Source organism: Peromyscus maniculatus, chromosome 10, assembly GCF_049852395.1.
Source record: "Peromyscus maniculatus bairdii isolate BWxNUB_F1_BW_parent chromosome 10, HU_Pman_BW_mat_3.1, whole genome shotgun sequence".
Lineage (NCBI taxonomy): Eukaryota > Metazoa > Chordata > Mammalia > Rodentia > Cricetidae > Peromyscus > Peromyscus maniculatus.
In genome coordinates, this window is record NC_134861.1 from 25,585,987 (window position 1) to 25,608,148 (window position 22,162).

Consider the following 22,162-nt stretch of genomic DNA (forward strand, 5'->3'; position numbering starts at 1 on the left):
AGAAGATGACCTTGAACTCACTATTGTACATCCTGGGTGCTGGAATTATAAGCAAAATTACCATATCTGCTTATGGGATGCTGGGGATAAAATACAGGGCTTTGAACTTGCTAGGCAAAGACCCTGTCAGTTAAACTCTATGTCTAGTCCTCATTCATATCTTGGACACTCTGCTTCCCATAATGCTGAGATGCTAATCATTCACATGCTGGCTTCATTCATTCATTCATTCATGCATTCAGTTTATTTACTTATTTATTGAAAGGGTTTCACTTATGTAGCCCTGGCTGGTCTGGAATGTGCTGTGTAGACCAAGATGGCATCAAACTCACAGAGATGTGCTTGTTTCTGTTTCCTGAGTGCTGGAATTTATTGATTTTTGTTGTTTTCCAAGACAGGGTTTCTCTGTGTGTCCATGACTGTCTTGGAGCTACCTTTGTAGACCAGACTGGCCTCAACTCAGAGATCCACCTGCCTCTGCCTCTCAAATGCTGGGATTAAAGACGTGCACCACTGTAATCTGGTAGCTTTATTGTTTTTTTCAGGTCTGTCGTTTTTTCAGCTTATATCTTCTGTAACCTTCATACTACCAACTTTTCTTCACCTGAAAAATAATAGTCCTTTATTGGATTATTTTCACATTGTACTGAGAAACCATAGCCCATGAAATGGTTGTTATCCCTATTAGAAATATTCATAATAACATTTTGAGCTAGATTCTGCTTTCTTCTAGAATTTAGTGTGTTGTTTCTGTGTAGAAACTTTGTAAAGAATATTATAAGATACATTAAACATACCAAAAAGTGTCAGATTTTTTAACAAATGAATTGCTAAAAAACGTGATCTTTAGGGGCTGGAGAGAGATGCTCTTCCAGAGGACTCAGGTTGGATTCCCAGCACCTACACGGCAGCTTACAACTGTCTGCTCCAGGGGATCTGTACTCTCTTGTGGCCTGTGAAGGCACTGTTTGCACATGGTGCACTCATTTACATGTGGGCAAAGCACCTGTACACATGAAATAAAAATTAAGCTAATTTTTATTTAAAAATTTAATCATTAGAATGCATTGTAAATTGTGTTTTCATGCTTCAAATTGCTTTTGAAAGATACTAGAAATACTTTCATTAGGAACCTAGGTATGTGAACTTTACTCAGAAATTAATTCTATATAATTAATTAGTTTTTTGGTGGGGCAGAACCTCACTTTGTAGCTGCTTAGCTCACCTGGAGCTTTCATTGTAGACCAGGGTGGCCTGGAAGTCACGAAAGTCTACCTAGTTCTGCCTCCACACCCCACACCCTGCTGGTTACAAATTTTTTGAATGAAACTGGATGTGCTAGCTCATGCCTTTAATACCAGTTCTCAGGAAACTGAGGCAAAAGAGTCACTAACGTTTGGGGCCAGCTTGGGCCAACCGTAGTAAATTCTAGAACAGCTTGGCGTTCAAAAGCATCCAAACCAGAAAGAAATTCTTTATAGAGTACTATGAGTAATACTGAATCTGTTACTTTGTTCTTAATGTCAGTTTAATCATTAGTGATCCTTTTTTTTCTTCTTGAATTTTAAAAATAATGGTCTGTAAATGTCATAGTTACTGCTTAATACTTTTTGGGAGTAAAGTGCCTTGTTATTACAGTTTTTCAAGACAATTTCATGGGGTTTCTTGGTTGAAAGTGATGGTATAAAATATTTGAGGTAAAATTATTTATTGAAATATTAAATTTTTTATTTAAAAACAAATTTTTTATAAAAACTTAATTAAAGTTATTTTACTGAAAAAACCCATAAAAGACTTTTCTTATTGAATTTTGTATAGGTAATGTTTATTAAATATTCTGTTCTTATTCATTGTTTAAAAATACCCTAAAATTGTTGTTTCTATCATAGTAATCATGTAATTAGCTTTTAATTATTATTTTTGTTCCTCAGAAAGTCCTAGATTGCAATCTTGGTGTAGTCTACATATATTCTAGAGTTAGACTGTATGTATTTGCAAATTTGTATACACCAACAATTGTTTTGGGGCCGATGTTTAATAAACAGTGCCGTCTTAGGCTACATACCTAGTGGGACCTTGTCATAAAATAATTTTAAAAAACATTTTATTACACTTTATTTTTGTATATTGTATATGTGTGCGCACACGTTCAAGAATTTGTAGAAGCTAGAGGACACATGAGTCAGTTCCCACTTTCTACCATGTGGGTCCTGATGAAATTCAAGTTGTCAGGCTTGGCAGCACCTTTACTAAATGATTTTTCTTGTAAGGCTTTTCTCATTTTTTGTTCATATATTCCATCTATCCATTCATCCATCCATTCATTCATTTTATTTATTTATTTGATAGTGTCTCACTCTGTAGCCCTGGCTAGTCTAGAACTTGCTAAATAGACAAAAGATCTCCTAAGTGTTGCGATTAAAGGAGTGTGTCATCATGCTTAATTCTTTTTTAAAATCTTTAAAGCTTTACAAGTTGTTTTTAAATGTAGTCCCACAATTATATAACCGTTACTATTAGTTTAAGTACTGACTTTAAGCACAAATTTAATTCTCAACTCAGTGACATCCAGTTTTTTATTACTCAGTTATGGAGCAATATTTGCTTTATTAGATAGAGAATTACTTCACTCTTTAATTACCCACTTTTTAATGAAGTTTTGTTTGTTTCTAAAATGTGATGTAATTTCATTTGATAAACATAAGGCTTATAGTGAGATTGTAATCTAGACTTGGCTGTACATACTTAAAATGCCAGCACTAGAAAGCAAGTGGTCAGAGGAGGAATATGGACTGAGAAAAATTACAGGTCATCAGGATAGAAGCCTTTTCAGAGTTCCATACTGTGTTCATGCTCCTCACCAATAATCTTGATGGAAACTAATATTCCAGCATGGTTCATAGTCAGTGACAGCATTTTAACGGTGCCCCCCCCCCCCCCCCCCCAGCAAGCGCTGTACCACTGAGCTAAATCACCAACCCCACCAACGGGAGCTCTTAAACTCTGAAATTGTTCTTGCTGGTGCTTAGACCGGAACCCAGAGCCTTGTACATGCTGGACAAGTGTTCTGTCACTGAACTGCATCCTCAACCATAAAGATTTTTTGAGTCACTTGAGGCCCTGTTATTAGAAACTTTAAAAAAAAAATGGGTTTTATATACTTATTTTGGAAAGTGTTTTTATTTGCATAATTTTAGTTCTTGTGCAGTGTTCTGAGAGTGCTGTGATTTGTTAGTCATTTTCAGACTTATTTCAACAATTCAGCTTTATGTGAACAGGTAATAGTAAAGAATGAATGAATGCGTTCTCTTGGTATCTCTTTTAGATGAATGTAGTGTGACAAATTAGAAACAGAATATACAAAATAAAAGCTTTAAAAACCGTTCCTCATCTTTTTTTTCAATGCTTCCTCAGTGACAGAACAGCCTTTTAACCTAATTACTAATTAGTTCATATCTTTCTAGACTCTAAAAAGAAATATATATTGTTACACACCTATTATCTTAGCTCTTGGCAGATGATGGTAGGATTAAGAGTTCAAGGTTGTCCCTGGCTGCTTTGGGAGTCAAAAGCCAGCCTAGGCTATATGAGACCCTGTCTCAAATCCTATTCCATTGTACCCCTAAAATGTGATCAGCGAGGCATGGTATTGCATACTTGAACTAGCATTAGAAAGCCAAGGCCAAGAGGATTGTCAATTCCAGGCCAGCCTATGCTATCCAGTAGTATGATCCTGATCCTGTTTTCAAATAATTTTGATAATTAGATTTGTTTGTTTTTTGTTTTTTGAGACAGGGTTTTTCTGTGTAGTTTTGCGCCTTTCCTGGAACTCACTCTGTAACCCAGGTTGGCCTCGAACTCACAGAGATCTGCTTGCCTCTGCCTCCCAAGTGCTGGGATTAAAGGCGTGTGCCACCACTGCCGGCTGATAATTAGATCTTGATCCTAAGTTCTGTTTTTGTTTTTTTTTTCCAAGACAGGGTTTCTCTGTGTATCCCCAGCTGTCCTGGATTTCCCTCTGTAGACCAGGCTGGCCTCAAACTCACAGAGATCCACCTGCCTCTGCTTCCTGAGTGGTGGGATTAAACGTTGTGCCACCATCACCTGGCAAGTTCTATTCTTTAATAGAGACAGAGTAGTATTACCTTTTTTTCTTGAACATACAAATCTGCTTTTTTTTTTTTATACATTTTATTTTCAACAGGCCCGGGGGAGGGGGGGGTTGAGACAGTTTTTCTGTGTAGCTCTGGCTGTCCTGGAAATTGCTCTGTAGACCAGGCTGGCCTCAAACTCGGATTCTCCTGCCTTTGCCTCTAGAGGGTTTAAAGGTGTGCACTACCACTACCTGGCTTTTACCAGGTTCTTAAAGGTATAATCTGTATATCATACGTCTCTAGTTTAGTCAGACAAACTTATACCACATCACAGTTTTTGGTATGTTTTCTTTTTGATAGGCTCTCTAGGATTCGGTGTTAGTACTACCATTTACTTACCTGATCAATGGGTATTAGTTTCATTTAAATTTGTTAGCAGTTTCTGAGAGCATGATTATACAAACATTTTCCAGCATTTCTCTTGATACTCAGATTGAAACATTCAAAAGATTGTCTGTAGGTCTAAAGCAGATATTTAATGTCTTAAATATTGAAAGGTACTATTTACCCCATAGAAACCATGTTTGCTTCTATGGTTACCAATGATGTTAAATTTTTTTTTTTTTTCTTTTTTTTTTTCTTTAAGACAGGGTTTCTCTGTTTAGGTCTGACTAGGCTGGCCTCGAACTCGAGATCCGCTTGCCTCTGCTTCCTAATGGTGGGATTAAAGGCGTGCACCACCACCGCTGGATATGGAACATACATTAGGGAATTCTGTAGTCTCTCTAGAGATTTTACTTCCAGATTGTAGTTTGAAAATCATCTAAGTTGTATTTTTATGAGAGTCACCCTGACTCTTTTGAAGTGGTTACGATCCAACCAGGATCTTACACATGCTAAGCAAGCATTCTTTACCACAGCAATTGCCGAGATAGAACATGATTTTAAAGGAAAATGTATATTGTTCAGTTTGTTTTTTATTTCAGAAGGAAAAATAAACCCAGTGTGGTTGTGCACATCTGTAATTGTAGTAGGTCTGTGAAGATGGAGACAGGAAAGTCATGAGTTCAAGGCTATTCTGGGCTCCTCCAGAGAGACCTTATCTCAAAAAAAAAAAAAAAAAGAAAAAAGAGAGAGAGAGAGAGAGAGAGAGAGAGAGAGAGAGAGAGAGAGAGAGAGAAAGAAAACTGAAAGGTTAGGGGCACAGCTCAGTTGTAGAGCCTTTGCCTGGCACTTGCTGTGCACTGAGCAGAAGGAGGAAGACGGTGTACGGGATGAACTACAGGAGGCTTTCTGAAGAAGGCTTTAGGTGCACTTCAGAGCTGCGTTCCTGTAACTTCAGAGTTGATGTTGCTGTCGATGGCTATAAAATAGTCACTGAGATTTTATAAGATCACTGTTAGAAAATTGTGTGTTTTTTCATTGTCATTTAATAATGACCTAATATTTCCTTTTTTTAAAATTAGGATATATCGACGCAAGAAAGTAACATATTAGGGGCATTCTGTGATATGAATGTAAGTGTTTATCTTCTTTATTCTAAAGTTTATGGAAAATTTTGTTTTCTTTTGTCTTTTGAGTTCGTTTTTAGATAGTTATTGTTTCATTGTTTTTCAAAATTGAAAATTATTTCTCATAAGTTTAAAACTGATACACTTCTTTGTTTTTATAGGATGTAGAAGTACCCTTGCATTTGCTTCGTTATGTCTGTCTGTTTTGTGGTAAAAATGGCCTTTCTCTCATGAAGGATTGCTTTGAGTATGGAACTCCTGAAACTTTGCCGTTTCTTATAGCACATGCATTTATTACAGTTGTTTCTAATGTAAGTATTATTTGGAATTAGTTCTGAAATTTTTTAGCACAATATCTTGCATTTCACTGCCATGAAATTTTTTTTGTCTAGAAATGGTCATGTTTTGATTAATTTGCATATGCAATCTTTTGCATAATTTAAAAACTGAATATGTAAGTCTGTTTTTTTTTGTTTTGTTTTTGTTTTTGTTTTGTTTTTTCGAGACAGGGTTTCTCTGTGTAGCTTTGCACCTTTCCTGGGACTCACTTGGTAGCCCAGGCTGGCCTCGAACTCACAGAGATCCGCCTGGCTCTGCCTCCTGAGTGCTGGGATTAAAGGCGTGCGCCACCACCGCCCGGCGTAAGTCTGTTTTTAAAAGGCAATAAAATTATAATTTGAATAAAATTAATTTTTAAATTTAAAATAGGTAAAGATTACTCTTATTTCTTTTATGTAAAATCAAAGGTAGGTTGCTTTTTTTGAAATTAACCTTCTTTGGAATTTTTGTACTGGGAAAAGTTTTTGCTACTTAGTGTTTTGTGTTATTTAAATGATGGCTATCTACTTCATTGTTGAAGTATGTCTAACTTCCTTGTACATTACATCAAAGGATGTAATGTTTCTTTTTCCATTTACACTGTCAGAACGGTAAAAATTATCTGAGAGAAGTAATTTTATTACCTGTGTATTCCCCCTTTAACTTACTATGGTCATTTCAAAAAGAGTATGCTAAAGTTAAAGGTAATTTAACCAAAACCAGAATTTTGTTATAATTATTCAAATATAATTTTTAACCATATAAACCGTATATGGAAAGTACTTGGTCAGCCTTTTGCTGCCTTGCTTCCAGTTCTGGTCCCCAGTGCCACAGTGCACTGGAGCGGGAGGGCGGGCACTGGCAGTGCTCAGATTTGCTGAATGTGTGGACCTACCTACCTGTTTCTGCAGTTGGTGATTTTTATCAAGATTATTTTTAAATCCATAAGTCCGTGTTTTCTGTGTGTTGAAAAAGTTGAACACAGAAGTATATGTAGTATGTACTCTTGTATGTACCATTTAGACTGTGTGTGTGTGTTTGGCAAGGCCTGCTTTTATAGTCTTGGCTGGCCTAGGCCCCTTTGGATTTACAGCTGCATTTGTTTTTATGTTTTTGTTTTTTTGTTTTTTTTTCCAGTTTAAAATGTTAACTATTAATGTTAAAGTGAGAATGATGATGGTGTCTTTCTTAGAGGAGTCTTTTAACATTAAGTGGACTTGAACAGTAAAAGCAGTCTTGGTCTGGCAAGGTGTGAGGTGCTTGTGGCAGGCATGATGAGTTTAGTGCTGTCCTCAGATTTCATAAGGTTGAAGAGAGAACATCTCCTGAGTTATCCTTTGATTTCTCCTTGTGTGCTGTGGCATGCAGGTGTCTGTGTTCACATAGTAAATACAGATGTAAAAGAAAACTCAGTTTACAGTTGGTGTGGTAGCACTTGATGTCTGTGTAAGCACTTAATAACGACCTGTTATTACTCATTTTAGCTATGAAACATTTAACTGTTTCTGTTACTCTAACTTATTTTGCCAGTAGAAATTGTACTCTCTTTGGCTTCCTCTGGCCCTATTCCCTTAAAACCTAACCAATTCTAGCCTTGGCTATAAAGCAGGTTGGAGTTCAGCCTAGAGTATATGAGCCTTTCTGAGAAACTAAAAACGAATGAAAAATAGTTTATTTAAATTAAAAACTTACAAACATTAGACATTTTGACACTTTTTTAACCTGTCTTTGGTTCTTTGATCCCACCCTTCCTGAAGTTTACAAACAAACACGAAGTGATGCTGGGCATATAAATTATGCCTTAACTACCAGCATTGCAGAGGCAGATGGATCTGTGTGAATTCAAGGATAGTGTGTTGTGTATAGTGAAATCCTGCCTCCCACACAGTGTCTTTAGTCAATTTTAATGGGCGTTGTACATTTCAGTTTTCAGTGTTGTTTTTTTTTTTTTTTTTGTCTATCATGTCCATCTAGAACACAGTAGTTTCTTCTGTTAGTCATTATGTGAACTATGATTTGTTGTTGGCTTTGTCTTTTGTTTGAAATTGTTACTTAGCCCAGGCTGACCTCAAATTTGCAATTCCCTTGGTTTATGTGATCACTATCCTTACACTGTTTATGTCCATTTCTTTTTTTTGAAAATAGCCCCTCTTTGGGATTTTATAAATTTACATGAACTTTCATATGGAATGAAATGAGGGATAAGCAACAAAAGAGTTTCTGTAAAGATCCTATAAAGAAAAAGAAAAGCTGATGAATCCTAGTATATGATCTAGCCTAGATAGACTGGCCTTACTGCATCCTTATTTCTCTCACAGTGTAGATTACATGTCCCGTAAAAGAATAGTTATATTTCTTGGGAACTAGATTATTATGTCTGTTTTAGAGTGCTTCACTTTTTTCTTTTTTTTAAAGACAGGCTCTCATTATATAGTCTTGGCTGTTCTGGCACTCACTATGTAGACCAGGTTGCCCTCCAACTCAGATCTACTTGCCTCTCTTTCCCAAGTGTTGGGATTAGAGGTGTGCACCATCATGCCTGGCTGGCTTGTTCTTAGTCTGATTGTTAGAACGTTTCTCAATTTTGCACAAATAGTCCACTGTTGTATGGATGCATTCTTAGAAATAATAGCTATAGTGACAGAAAGAAAAGATACCTTCTTTTGTTGTTACTCTTCTGACCTTTAAGTTTTTAGGAAAGGCAGCTTCAAGTTATTGCAGATTAGAGTAGTAGAACATGAATTAAAAGAGGAGGTTTCCCTACTGAGACCCAGGTGGTGCTTTATCTTTATTTTTAGGTTCAATTTGATTCTAGTTTATAATACCCTTCCTCAGCTTTTAGCTCTTATCCAGAGTTTTCCTGTCCCAAACATAATATCTTTTATTAATAATATTTCAAATCTAGACATAGAATTAAAATTTAGTAATCTGGAGAAAAGAAGTACAAAGAAGACAATAAATAATCCTTACAAATAACATGCTTTTGAAAATAATGTAGCTTAAGTTATTAATAAAAAAAATAATCAGATGTAAGCTTGTCATAGTGGTTTTAATAGTAGTACTTCAGTGGACAGAATAGTTTGAACTGTCTCAATACTGCTCTTGCCAGGTGTGGTGTTGTGTCCTTTCATTCCAGTACTCAGATGCAGAGGCAGGGGGATCTCTGAATTGCAGGGGAGTCTGGTCTGCATACATAGTTCCATTCAGCTGGAGATACATAATGAGATCTTGCCTCACCCACACTCCCTGTTTTTACAAGTGGACTAATAGAAACTTTTGAATATAAGAAATTAGTTTAGGATTATGTATTTTTACATATTTCCATGCCAGATCAAACAGTAGGTTGACAGTTTGTAAAAATATTTTTTTGTTATTTTATCAAAAAGTAGCTCTGTGATTAAGTTATGGGGAGAAGAGAACATTTTCCCCCCTTTTAATGACATAATTAATGTGTGGTTAGAGACTTGTTAGAATTTTATTAGCACAAAGAGGGAGCAAAGGTAAACCTGCAAAGCTTATTCTTATTGGACATCATCCTCTAGTTTGCTTGTTTTCTGTCCTAATTTTTGGAACTTGTAAGAAATATTGCTTTATGGTGAGGCAAACACAGAATCTATGCCATTTTTCTTGAAGCATTTGAGCTCATTTTCTATCTTTGTAATTTGAGTCACTTTTTATATTTTGCACATAAATAAACCTCATTTGGTCGCAATGAATCTTCGGTTTTATTTGGCTTAATCTTTACAGTGTTCAGTCTTCTATAAGGAGGCAAATGTTTCTGTAAAGATTTTTTTTAAGGTTGGAGAGATGGCTTAGTGGTTAAGAACACTTCTTGTTCTTGCAGAGTCGGGTTCAATTTCTGACATCCACATGACAGTTTTCAATCATACCTAACTCCAGATCTAAGGTGCATATGAAACACAGAGATACTTGCAAGCAAAACATTCATATACATAAAATAAAGTAAATCTAAAATTTTTAAAAATTACATTTTTTGTTTGTGTGTGTGTTAGAGAGAGAGAGGGAGAGTGAGCTGTCTTTTCTGCTCATACTACACACATAGTTTGTTCATATATATATATTTTGCTGTCATACAAAGAGATACGGAAAAGCATGGTTTTAGCATTTTTTAAGTTGATTTTATATTATTGTATATAAATTAGATTGTCTGTTGGAATTATAACTTTTGTAGTTTATTCTGCTCAAAATTTATAAATAAAAAGTGTTTAAGAGGTAGCCAAACATTAATTGTTGTTGTTTTAAATTAAGTGGAGGGCACTAAAATGTTTTGCATTTTTTTATACATTGTTTATGTTTACTTACAGATTAGGATATGGCTACATATCCCTGCTGTCATGCAGCATATTATACCTTTTAGAACGTATGTTATCAGGTAAGTTTATAAAATTTCTTTCTTCATTTATTAAGTTATAACAACATAATTAAACAATTCATAACATTTCTGTTGCTGTTGAAAGAGCCTTGCAGATATATACTCTAGGGAAGATTGCAGTGTATAGATAAGTATATAGTAATTTTTATTCATGTGTATGAGTTTATATTTGATATGTATGTTTGTTTTTTACATGTGAGTTTAGGAAGAATTAAATAGACTTCTTAGGGTTTTACTGAGTTCATTCAAGAAGTAATTAAGTATTTTGCTAAGGAACAGCTTATTTAGAAAGTAACTTGTTACACACAGTTTATAAGAAATCACAAGTATTACAGGATAAATATCAGGAAAGACACAGTAAGAATATGAGAGGGTGGACTATAATTTTACATACCCAGGAAAGGGGCGAGGGCTGAGGAGGTGGCTCTGTTGGAAAGGCACAAGCGTGAGGGCCTGAGTCCCCATGAAGACTAAGGGCCCATGACTTCAAATTTTGTAGTGAGATGGGAATTGGAGACTGATTCCTGGAAGCTCACCAGCCACCTGTCCTAGCTTACGTGATGAAGTTTCAGGCAAATGAGAGACCCTTTCTCAAACAAAAAGTGTTAGGCACCGAAAAAATGATACCTCTAACCTCTGTATGCACACTCTTGTACACATGAACAGAGACGTAAGTTAAATTACAGGAACAAGAAAGGTCTCTTGGAGGAGGAAGTGAATTTGAGTTTATTTGTTAGCCTAAGAAGGAAACCTAAGATGATGTATTGTATAACTTAGATATGAACTGTGCGAGTACTAAGAATTATTTTTCTTGATTAAAAATCAGGAGTTCTTTGTAGTTTTTCCTTATTTATTCATTTGTAAAGTTTTGAGTGCTTACTATTTTCCATGATACTGTTAGAGGTGTTACAGAATAATCAGGATAGCTCAGATGTGCTGAGTTCCTTATAAGTAAAGCAGTATGGTAGAGAGGAAATATGAACAGCTACTCATATGGTGTCAAGGGGATATGTTCTAGAAAAAAGAACATAGGGACCTTGAAAGAGTGTGATGAAGAAGAAGATCTGGAAGTGGAGTGGTGGGAGGGAGCCTATTGGAAGGGAGGGTGTAGTAATGATCCAGGTTGGAGTGCTCAGCAGGGCAGATGCTTCAGGTCTTTGTAGGCCACTGTGAGGATTTGGGTTTAGTTTTAGCAGTGATGACTCTCTTGAAGGCTTTTTCTTTTTCTTTTTTTTTTTTTTTTTTTTGGTCTTTCGAGACAGGGTTTCTCCCTGTCCTGGAACTCACTCTGTAGCCCAGGCTGGCCTCGAACTCACAGAGATCCGCCTGGCTCTACCTCCCGAGTGCAGGCCACCACCACCCAGCTATTGAAGGTTTTAAATAGATGAATCATAATGTTTTTAAAAGACCAGTTTGGCCTTTAATAAAATTCATATTTTAAGTTCTTTTTTTTTAAAAATAATTTATTTTTATTTTATGTGCATTGGTGTTTTGCCTGCATATATGTCTGTGTGAAGGTGTCAGATTACCTGGAGCTGGCGTTACAGACAGTTGTGAGCTGCCGTGTGGGTACTGGGAAGTGGGCCCTGGAAGAACAGCCAGTGCTCTTAACCTCTGAGTCATCTCTCCAGCCCTCATATTTTAAATTCTATAGAGACTTTAGTAGAAGCTAAGGGACCAATTGAAAGTCCCATGCCATGTTGTAGGCAGAAATTTATTAGTTATACCAAGATTATTGATGGCTGTATAGAAAATAGGTATATTAAGTGAAAATAAAACCACTAAAACTAGTAATTATGGGGCTATAAAGAAAAAGGTAACATCACAGGGGTTGGAGAGATGGCTCAGTGGTTAAGAGCACCAGCTGCTTTTGCAGAGGACCTGGGTTCAATTTCTAGCACCAGTATGGTAGTTTACACACCAACCATCAGTAACTAGTTCCAGGGGTTCCAGTGTCCTGTTCTGACCTCTATGTGTCCAAGCATGTGTGTGGTGTATATACATGCATACAGGCAAAACACCCATAAAATGAGTCAGTCTAATTTAAAAATTTAAAGACAAAGGAAAAAAAGGTGACATTACAGATGACACCAATACTTGCCCCTTCTTAGGTCTCTGTTTTGCATGGATATCATGAACAGTGATGTAAAAGATGGAGAAAGCGTAGATGAGACTTTGCATTCTCTGTGAGACATAAATGTACTGTTGGAAAATTGAGAGCATGAGCTGCTAGTTCAGAAGAAAAATCATGTAGTTGTCGGCATAAGGACTGGGGAGTTTGCTTTGTGGGTACAGTGCTTGCTACATAAGTATGCAGACTTCAGTTCAGATGCCCAACTTGGATGTAAAAAAGGAGAGTCCAAGGTCTCATTGGCCAGCCAGTGTTGAGGGAGATGGATTTAATTCCCATACTTGTGTGTAACTCCAGTCCTAGGGGAACAGATGATACATTCTGGCCTTTCAAGCACTAGGCATACAAGTGGTTCTCAGACATATATGCAGGCAAAACAAACAGATACATAAAATAAGTATTTAAATAAATAAGAAAACAATAAAATGAATAATATATAAAAGGAATTATAAAATAAAATTAAAAACGAATAAAAATAATAAAGTAATACAGAGAGCAGTTGAAGATACTCCACATTGATGTCTGCCCTGTGTACACATGTACACACTCACATACAAATATATCACAAACATACACACCTGTAAAACATGAACAGCAACCCCTTGCCCCAAATTGTCAGCATAAAAAGCAGTGCTTGGAAACTAGTAGAATATAGGAGGTCAGTTAGAGAGCAAAGAAAGAAAATATAGATGAGGCGAGGGCAAAGCCCTGGCAGTTGCTTTTGCTATGTAAGCAACCCCCCCTTCCCCCATATTTAGTGTTTTAAAGTAATGGGCATTTATTATTTCTCCTATTTGGTAGGATAGACATTTCAACTGATTTGGACCTGCTTGGCTGAAGCTGCCTGGTTGAGGAAGGATAACCTTACTTGTTCTGTGATTAGCAGCCTACTTGGTGCTGGGAAATAGGATGCTCATTCATGTTTGAGAGCTGGCTTGCTGTCAGTCAGTTGACATTGTTCTTTCATGAAGTACTCTAATTTGTGTTTCTTCCTTCAGTGGTGGAGGTGTCTGTAATAGAGTGAAGCTCGTTGGATCTCCATTTTCTTACATAGTCATGTTTGTTAATACCTTCTTGGCCAAAGCAAATTATCTGACAACGTCCAAACTCATTAGGGTAAAAAAATAGATACGTTTTGATGGGGGGAGTCATGGAGTCACGTTTCAAACACTTCTACATGTAGCAATGAGAGGAATATGTGGCATTTTTATAGATCCCAAACATTCAGAGGTGTAAGCCAGGGCCTGAGAAAATTTTTAAAAATCAGATGTTTATTGGTTTTTAGAAGTTAAAAAAAAAAAAAAAAGTGTTTGCACACCTTAAACAAGGTTTGCCTGTGTCCCAGAAGGAAACAAGCTGTTTCTTATGAAGTCAGCTGATATTCACTAAAATGGGACTGTAACTATGACAGATTTTGAGAATGATAAAGCATTATGGAGTTACAGATACATGATAAATGACCTGGGTTTTTGCAGTTGTCAGTTCAGCTTGGGCTCTCAGCAATGACACATTGTTACAGTTCAGAGTTTTTTTTAAAAAAAAATGATTAAGTAGGGCTGGAGAGATGGCTCAGCGGTTAGGAGCACTGGCTGTTCTTGCAGAGGTCCTGAGTTCAATTCCCAGCAACCACATGGTGGCTCACAGCCATCTAATGAGATCTGGCGCCCTCTTCTGGCATGCAGGCAGAACACTGTATACATAATAAAATAAATCTTTAAAAAAATTAAGTAGAAATAGTTTAAAGTAGATGGCTCAGTGGATGGAAGTACTTGAAGCCTGATAGCTTGAGTTCTATCCACAGGACCCATGTAAGTGAAGAGAACCAGCTCCTGTAAGCTGTCCTCTGATTTCTACACCCACATTGTTGCACCAACCTATACATGCCTACACACACAATAAATAAATGTTAGCATTTAAAAGAGAAAAGAGGAAATTTCAAGTTAAAAATAAATGTAAAGTTTCCATGGGTTCTAATATAGAAAATGGAGATCTGGAGCAAAGGAATGTTGATGATTTTCTATTGGGATTTTAGAAGTGTTTAGTGAGTTTTGTGTATTTTCTGTTTTTGAATCATCCAGGTATTTATGCAAGCTCTCTGATCAGGAGTTACGACAGAGCGCAGCTCGTAACATGGCTGACTTAATGTGGAGTACAGTGAAAGAACCATTGGATACAACACTATGCTTTGATAAAGAAAGCCTAGATCTTGCATTTAAGTACTTTATGTCACCAACTTTGACCATGAGGTTGGCTGGATTGAGTCAAATAACAGTAAGCAATGTCCTTTGTTTTTTGCTAACTTTTTTGTTTGCTTGCTAGACAAACATAATAATGATACTAGTGAAGGACTTTGTTAGGCTTAATGCTGTTTTACATGGATTATTTTGTATTGCTTTCACAACTAATTTTTGTATTTTCCTTTTTAAAAAAATAAGACCAGTGAGGACTAGAGAGATGGCTCTGTGGTTAAGAGCATTTGCTGCCCTTACAGAGGACTCGGGTCTGGTTGCTTGACCCCCTTTTGTAGGCTGACAACCATCTGCAGATCCAGCTCCATGGGATCTGATGCCACCTTCTGATGGTACATTTATATACATGCAGGCAGAACACTCATCTTTAAAAATAAGACTGAAGCTTCGGTTTATGGTTTAGAGCTGTTGGGTTTCAGAGTCTAATTATTGTTACATGGTTTATTTTGTAGTTTACTCGTGGAGCCAGTGTCGAGGCTGGTCTTGAATTCTTGCACTCAGGTGCTAGCTATCTGCTTCAGCCTGGATTACAGATGTGTACCACCACACCATATACATATGTATGTGGTGTGTGTGTCCATGTGCGTGGAGGTCAGAGGTTGATATCCAAGACTTCCTTAGTTTGAAACAGTTTCCTTAGTTTCTTTGAAACAGGTTCTCTTAATGAACCCGAAGGCATGGGTTTGTCTAGACTACTTGGCCACTAAAAGCCCTGGTCATGGTTCTTGGCCAGTTCTCCAGCACTGTGATGATGAGCTGTGCTGTTGTACCCAGCTTTTTTATGCTGGGGATCCAAACTAAGGTGCTCATGCTTACCCTCATGCTTGCATGGTGAGCACCCTTGAGCCAGTTGCCTGCCTGCCTGCCTGCCCTTCCTTCCTTCCTTCCTTCCTTCCTTCCTTCCTTCCTTCCTTCCTTCCTTCCTTCCTTCCTTCCTTCCTTCCTTCCTTCCTTCCTTCCTTCCTTCCTCCCTCCCTCCCTCCCTCCCTCCCTCCCTCCCTCCCTCCCTTCCTGTCTTCCTCTCCCTCCCTCCTTCTCTTTCTCTCTTTCTATCCCCTCTTTCTCTCTCACCCCTTTTTGTTTCTCTTCCCCTCTCTTTCTCTCTCCTCCCTCTTCCTCTCTTTCTTTCACTCTCCCTCCTTCCCCTTTCTCTCCCTCTCCACCCCTTCTCTCTCCCTCTCCCTTTTCTCTTCCCCCCTTCTCCCCCTCTCCTACCCCCCCTCCCCACTTCTTTCTTTTGTGTTATGTGGCCTCAGACCAACCTTGAATTCACCATGTAGCCAAGGCTAGTTTGAGCTCCTTTTGCACTTCTTGACTTCTGGGATTGCCTGACTGTTTTTGAATTTTTATATCATTGTTGTTTGTGAAAAACATACTATGATGAATTTGATCCAAGGTTTGACTATGTAGCCCCGGATGGCCTTAAACTTAGGATTGTCCTGTCTCTGCTTACTGAGTTCTTGAATTACAGGGGTGGGTATAACCATGCCCTGTTCTATATTCTGCCCTTAGACAGCATTTTAAAATAGAAAAATAATTGGCAGTGATTATCCAGAGTTAATGATAATGTTAAGAGAAGCCGCATTTAACTAACAGCAATGTGTTTTGTACATTATTAAGTACTATCTAAAATGGGGGAAGAATCAAATTAATCTGTATGTCTGAGCATCTAGAAGAAGTGGAGATAGATGAACATTTTGCGTGTTGCATGAACCAGTAGCTGAAGACAAGTAGTTGACGCCTTTAGAATGGATATGCTTTCCTAGTTTACTCTGGTCCTCACTAGCTTCTTCCCATTTCTCATTTATTTTTGAAATGTCAGCACACTGAAAATCTAAATCGATCTAATTTTACTTAGGTGTTGGGTTTTATAAATACAGAAAATGCTTTTTAATATTTTGTCAAATAAATCTCAAGTCAGTTTTGCCTAGGAAGCCTAATGACATATGATTTTCTGCCTAGATTGAGTTTACCTCTTATTCCTTACTCAGCTTTATTTTCTGAATGTGTTTAATGAAATAAAGCATAAATGTTCCTTTTGAAAGAAGTTTAGTATTTTAATATGATAAAATAATATACTCATGGTTTTATGTCTTACATTTCATAATTGCAATCTTACTAGTTGTGATCTATATATGTAACAGATTTATTGTGTTTCTTGCCATTTGTTAACAATTTTTTGTTGAAAAAAGACAAACCTTAATTTCTTTTCTTTTAATCTTAGAATCAGCTTCATACTTTCAATGATGTGTGCAATAATGAATCATTGGTATCAGACACAGAAACGTAAGTAGTGGCATTAATTGATATGGAGTTACACTTTTTTTTTTTTTAAAGATTGTAGCTCGGGCTGTTCTGGAACTCAATGTGTAGACAAGGTTGGCCTCAGATCTCTCTCCCTGTTACTCCTTAATGCTGGAATTAAAGGTGTATGCCACTATGCTTGGCTGAAGTATATCTGTTTATGTAGTAAATATAGTTGTGACTTTATTTGAAGTATTTATTGGAAATCTTTACCTTGTGGCCTCAGTTTCTATGTAACAGAACAATATGATGAAACTTTGTTTTTTAAAACTATACACTTCAGTGCTGGCAAGAGGCTAAGTGGTTAAGAACAGTTGCTTCTCTTTCAGAGGACTCAGGTCAAGTGCCTCAGAACTGCAGCTCTAGTGACCTCAAGCCCTCCTGAGCTCTATGAGCAGTAGTGTGTATATGCCCGTGTGCATGCGCGCATGCACACACACACACACACACACACACACACACACATAAATTCTTAAAACAACAACAACAACGTAGGGGCAACATTAGGGGCTGGAGAGATCTAGTCATTAAGACCACTTGCTTCCAGAGGATCTGAATTCAATTCCCAGTACCCTTGTGGCTTCCAACCACCTGTAACTTAAACTCCAGGGATTCAACACTTTTTTAGACTCTACAAAACATGCACACACATATATTAACCTGAGAAGAATCTCAAATACATGAAGCAGAGCTAGGTGTGGTAGTACACACCTGTAGTTCTTACATTTGGTAGGTAGAGAAAGGAGGATCAGGCATTTAAGACGATCCTCAGTTTCCTAACAAATGTGAAACAAAACTCTGCTATAGAGCAAGACTGACTTTAAAGAACAAAAGGAGTGGGAGTGCAAGACATAGTAAAACCACAGTGAAAAAGTAATTGGTCACTGTAACAGCTCTAATAAAAAATGTAGCAATTGAGTATAAGGACCTTTAACTTACTACTTAATATCTGTAATGAAAAATGAGAATGTATGGTCCAAAGACCTGTACATGAATGTAACTAGCATCTTTTTTTTTTTTTTTTTTGGTTTTTCGAGATAGGGTTTCTCTGTGTAGTTTTTTGGTGCCTTTCCTGGCTCTCACTTGTAGATCAGGCTGGCCTCGAACTCACAGAGATTCACCTGCCTGTGCCTCCCAAGTGCTGGGATTAAAGGCGTGCGCCACCACCGCCCGGTTCAAATGTAACTAGCATCTTAAAAGTACAAAATATCCAAATACCCATCAAAAATAAGTGGAGAAACAGAATGATACAACATTGCACATGTAATGGTATTTAACAAAATAAAAAGAATGGTGTATTAGTACATACTACAAAATAAACAGAATAATTGGATTAACAGTGTAGTATATTTGAATGATGTAATACTATTAGGGAATAAAAAATACCCACTACATGTGAGTGAACCTAGTAAATTCCATAGGCACCAGGCAAGCACATATCATTTATCTATATAGACATACTCACACACTCATAAATAAAAATAAAAGGTTTTATTAATCTGTATCATGAAACAATACTATTCAGCAATGCAAAAGAATGAAGTTCAGTGGTAGAGGACTTGCCTCTCATGAATGAGGCCCTATGGATTATGAATATAAATAACAATATGTAAGAACCTGGTAAATAGGTAAAGTATTATATATATTACCACATAAATAAAACTTAAACAAAAAAAATGTAGGGATGTCCGGATGGCTCTGTGGGTTAAGTATTGGCCATGTAAACTCAAGGACTGGAATTTGGATCCCCCAACCCACATAGAGTGCTAAGTGGGCCTTGCTAGATCCTATAGCTTGGAAGGCAAAAACAAGGCATCCCTGGAACAAACTGGATAGCTAGGCTAACTGAATTGGTGGGCTTTTGGTTCAGTATATAAGAATAGAGAGCAGTTAGGGAAGACACTCAACATAAACCTCTAGTCTCCACACGTGTGCACTCACATAACTGCATACATACACATCACCTACCTGAATACAAATACAGCACAGCACAGTACAGGTATACAAGGTTCCAGGTGACAGCTTTGACTGTAGCATGCACAAAGGCCACAGTTCAGTCTCTCGAGTATATCTGCCTGCTTTCCACAAGGCCTGATGGAAATTAACGGTACCATATAATCCCATTTATCTAAAGTGTTTATGAACTGATAAATGATGGAGACAAAGTTAGACTAATAAAACTGGAAATGAGAATAAGGATTGACTACTGCAAGTGGGATTTTTCTGAAGTGATGGAAATGTTTATTAAAATGCGTTGAAAACATTTCATTCAAAACAAGTGAATTTTATATGTGTAATATGTATATCTTAGTTAAAGATTTAAAACATACTCAATTTGGTCTCCACCACCGCCCAGCATTACTTGGTAGTCCCTGGGTAGCTGGTGTTGTTACCTTAACTTTTCAGTTTTTTTTTTTTCATTTTTAAAATTTATTTATTAAATTTAATTTTACAAATCAGCCACGGATTCCCTTCTTCTCCCCCCTCCTACCCCCCAACTTTTCAGTTGTTAATTGTTTATAAAGTCAGGGTCTGTTTATTTTAGTTATGCTTTGTAGTATTGTGTATAATCTTTTGTAATTCTTTGTATTGTATGAAAGTGAATTTAGGTTTCCTGTTGTGTCTTTTTTACACATGAGAAAATTGCTTTAAATTATTTTTTCAATCATTTGGTCTTAGGTCCATTGCAAAAGAACTTGCCGACTGGCTTATTAGCAACAATGTAGTGGAGCATATATTTGGACCAAATTTACATATTGAGGTTTGTGGACAATTATATTGGTTATATGTTATATAAAGGTACTGTTTAAAAAAAAATAACTATATCAAGTTTTCTTTTTTAGATTATTAAGCAGTGCCAAGTGATTTTGAATTTCTTGGCAGCAGAAGGACGATTGAGTACTCAGCATATTGACTGCATTTGGGCTGCAGCACAGGTGATACTAACATTTCATACTAATGCTATTTTTTAAAAATGTTCTAAATGCTTCTATTTTATGAAAGGAAACCAAGATACGAGGGAGACGAAATAGGAACCTCTGAGGTTTGGGTTAAGTCCCTGTGTTACTAAGTTACTGATAGAACACAGGCTATTAGAATCATTAGAACTTAAGGAAATTACTCAGTTTTAAAAAAGAAACATTTTTTTGTTATTCCAATTTATAAAGTCCACCCTTATACCATTATACTATGATTGTTAAATGTTTCTTTTTTGTGGTAGCCAACCTGCCCGTTTGCCTGCCTTCCAGCCGGGTTCTTACTGTGTAGCTCTGGATGGCTATCCATTGCCTTTTTCCCCTGAGTGTTGGGATTAAACACTTTTTCCCAGCATGCCTGGATGTTGTGCTATTTTTTTTTTTCTTTAACTTTTTGAGTAACCCTATATCCATCTGAATGGTTCAAAAATCTAAAATGTAGAAGTATAATATTAAGTATGGATGGAGAGATGGCTCAGAGGTTAAGAATACTTGCTGTTATGAGACGACTCAAGTGTTGGTTTTCAAACCCAGGTTAAGTGGCTCAAAAATGCCAGAAAGCACTTTTACACGTGTGTCATAACTCAAAAACCTAGACCCACATGCACACATTTAAAGAGAGAGAGCAAGCAAGCCCCAAATCCATACCAGAAGTATTTGTCATTTCCTTGCACCTTAGTCTCTGAAGCAGGTTGTTCACACAGTGCTAAGCCAGACAGGTACATAGTTCACCATATATTCTTCTTTGTTCTTATGTAATGCATACCAACAGAATTGTGTTTTAGTTTTTATTTTGCTTCGTTTCATTTTTCTGAAAACATACTGCTATGTGAGCAGCTAGGCTACCCTAGAACCAAGCTTTAGCTTCCTGAGTGTTGGGGTTATAGGCATGAACTAACAGTTTAAACCTACGTGTCTGTCTGTCAATCTAATCTAACCTATCATTATATAGTTTTCAAAAGATTTCTTTTTAATTTATATGTATGTGTGTGAACTTGTATGTGTGCACCATGTATTTGCAGAAGCCTGTGGAGGCAAAAACAAACAAAAATTAAAAAAAACACAGTGTCAGATCTGCTGGAACCAGTTGTGATGTAGTTGTGAACTTCTCTGTTGGTACTGAGAGTTGAACCCAGGTATTCTGCAAGAGTAGTATGTGCTATTGATCAGGGAGCCATCTCTTTCTCCTGGTTAATATTTTTGTTAAGACTATGGTGTGTAATTATTTAGATGTGAAATAATTTAATTAATCCCATCCATGGATGAATTTTCTTCTAGTAATTCTATTATAAAGGATGCTATGGTAGTATCTGATAGAGTTATTCCTTACTCATGCAAAATTTAGGCAGCATTAATTCCTACTGAACCTGAGTTAATATGTTAAAGCAGATGTTTGCTTTTCTTGTGAATACTGATAGGGCAGTGCCACTTTTTCCTCTACTTCCTTTATGTACTGTCATTAAGCTTGATCTTTTTTTTTTTTTTGCTTGTTTGATAGATGAGAAGAAATTAGTATTTTATTTTGTATTTATTGTATTATGAAGTAAGTTGAGATAGTTTTTGTTTCTTTTCTGGGAATAACTGCTTATATTCTTTGATATTTATTAGTTGTTTTGTTTGCTTATTCTTTTTTAAACTTATTTGAGGTGGGGCTGGTGCCATGACCTGCACATGAAGTCAGGATAAGTTGTGGGAGTTGATCGTTTCTACCAACTGAGTCTTAGGAATAAAACTCAGATTAGGCTTGGTGGCGGATATCTTTACCCACTGAATCATCTTAGTGGCTCTTTAATCTTTTATTTTGATAGGATGTGTGCGCATGGGGGTGGGGGTGTTCATATTCAAATCCCGTGCCTCTTGTATCTGGACAAGTGTTTGCTAAAGTGATTGTCATTTAATTTTAATTTTTTAAATAATTCATTTTTATTATTTTAGTTATGTATATGTGTGCGGGTTATGTGCCACATGGTAGCTGGTGTTCGAGGTGGTCAGAGGCATTGGACTGCCTGGAACTAGAGTTATAGGAGATTGTGAGGTGCCTGCAGTGGGTGCTGGGAATGGATCTCGGGTCCTCTGGAAGAGCAGTAAGTGCTCTTAACTTGTGAGCCATCTCTCCAGCCCCCATGTATACATTTTATTATCTACACATGTACAACGGTGACATTTGTTTTAACGTCGGTGATTGAA

The 22,162-nt window shown here is 36.9% G+C and overlaps 1 protein-coding gene across 9 annotated transcripts in view; it reads left to right on the plus strand.

Moving 5' to 3' along the window:
• Usp34 (ubiquitin specific peptidase 34) overlaps positions 1 to 22,162 on the plus strand; it is a 180,919-nt gene that overhangs the window by 30,405 nt on the left and 128,352 nt on the right. For all 9 annotated transcript variants that reach the window (XM_076547054.1, XM_076547052.1, XM_076547053.1 and 6 more), the window contains 7 exons: positions 5,561 to 5,611; positions 5,767 to 5,916; positions 10,249 to 10,316; positions 14,526 to 14,718; positions 16,921 to 16,982; positions 19,680 to 19,761; positions 19,844 to 19,936. In XM_076547054.1, coding sequence (XP_076403169.1) covers positions 5,561 to 5,611; positions 5,767 to 5,916; positions 10,249 to 10,316; positions 14,526 to 14,718; positions 16,921 to 16,982; positions 19,680 to 19,761; positions 19,844 to 19,936 — 699 coding nt within the window. The remainder of the gene's footprint in view (positions 1 to 5,560; positions 5,612 to 5,766; positions 5,917 to 10,248; positions 10,317 to 14,525; positions 14,719 to 16,920; positions 16,983 to 19,679; positions 19,762 to 19,843; positions 19,937 to 22,162) is intronic.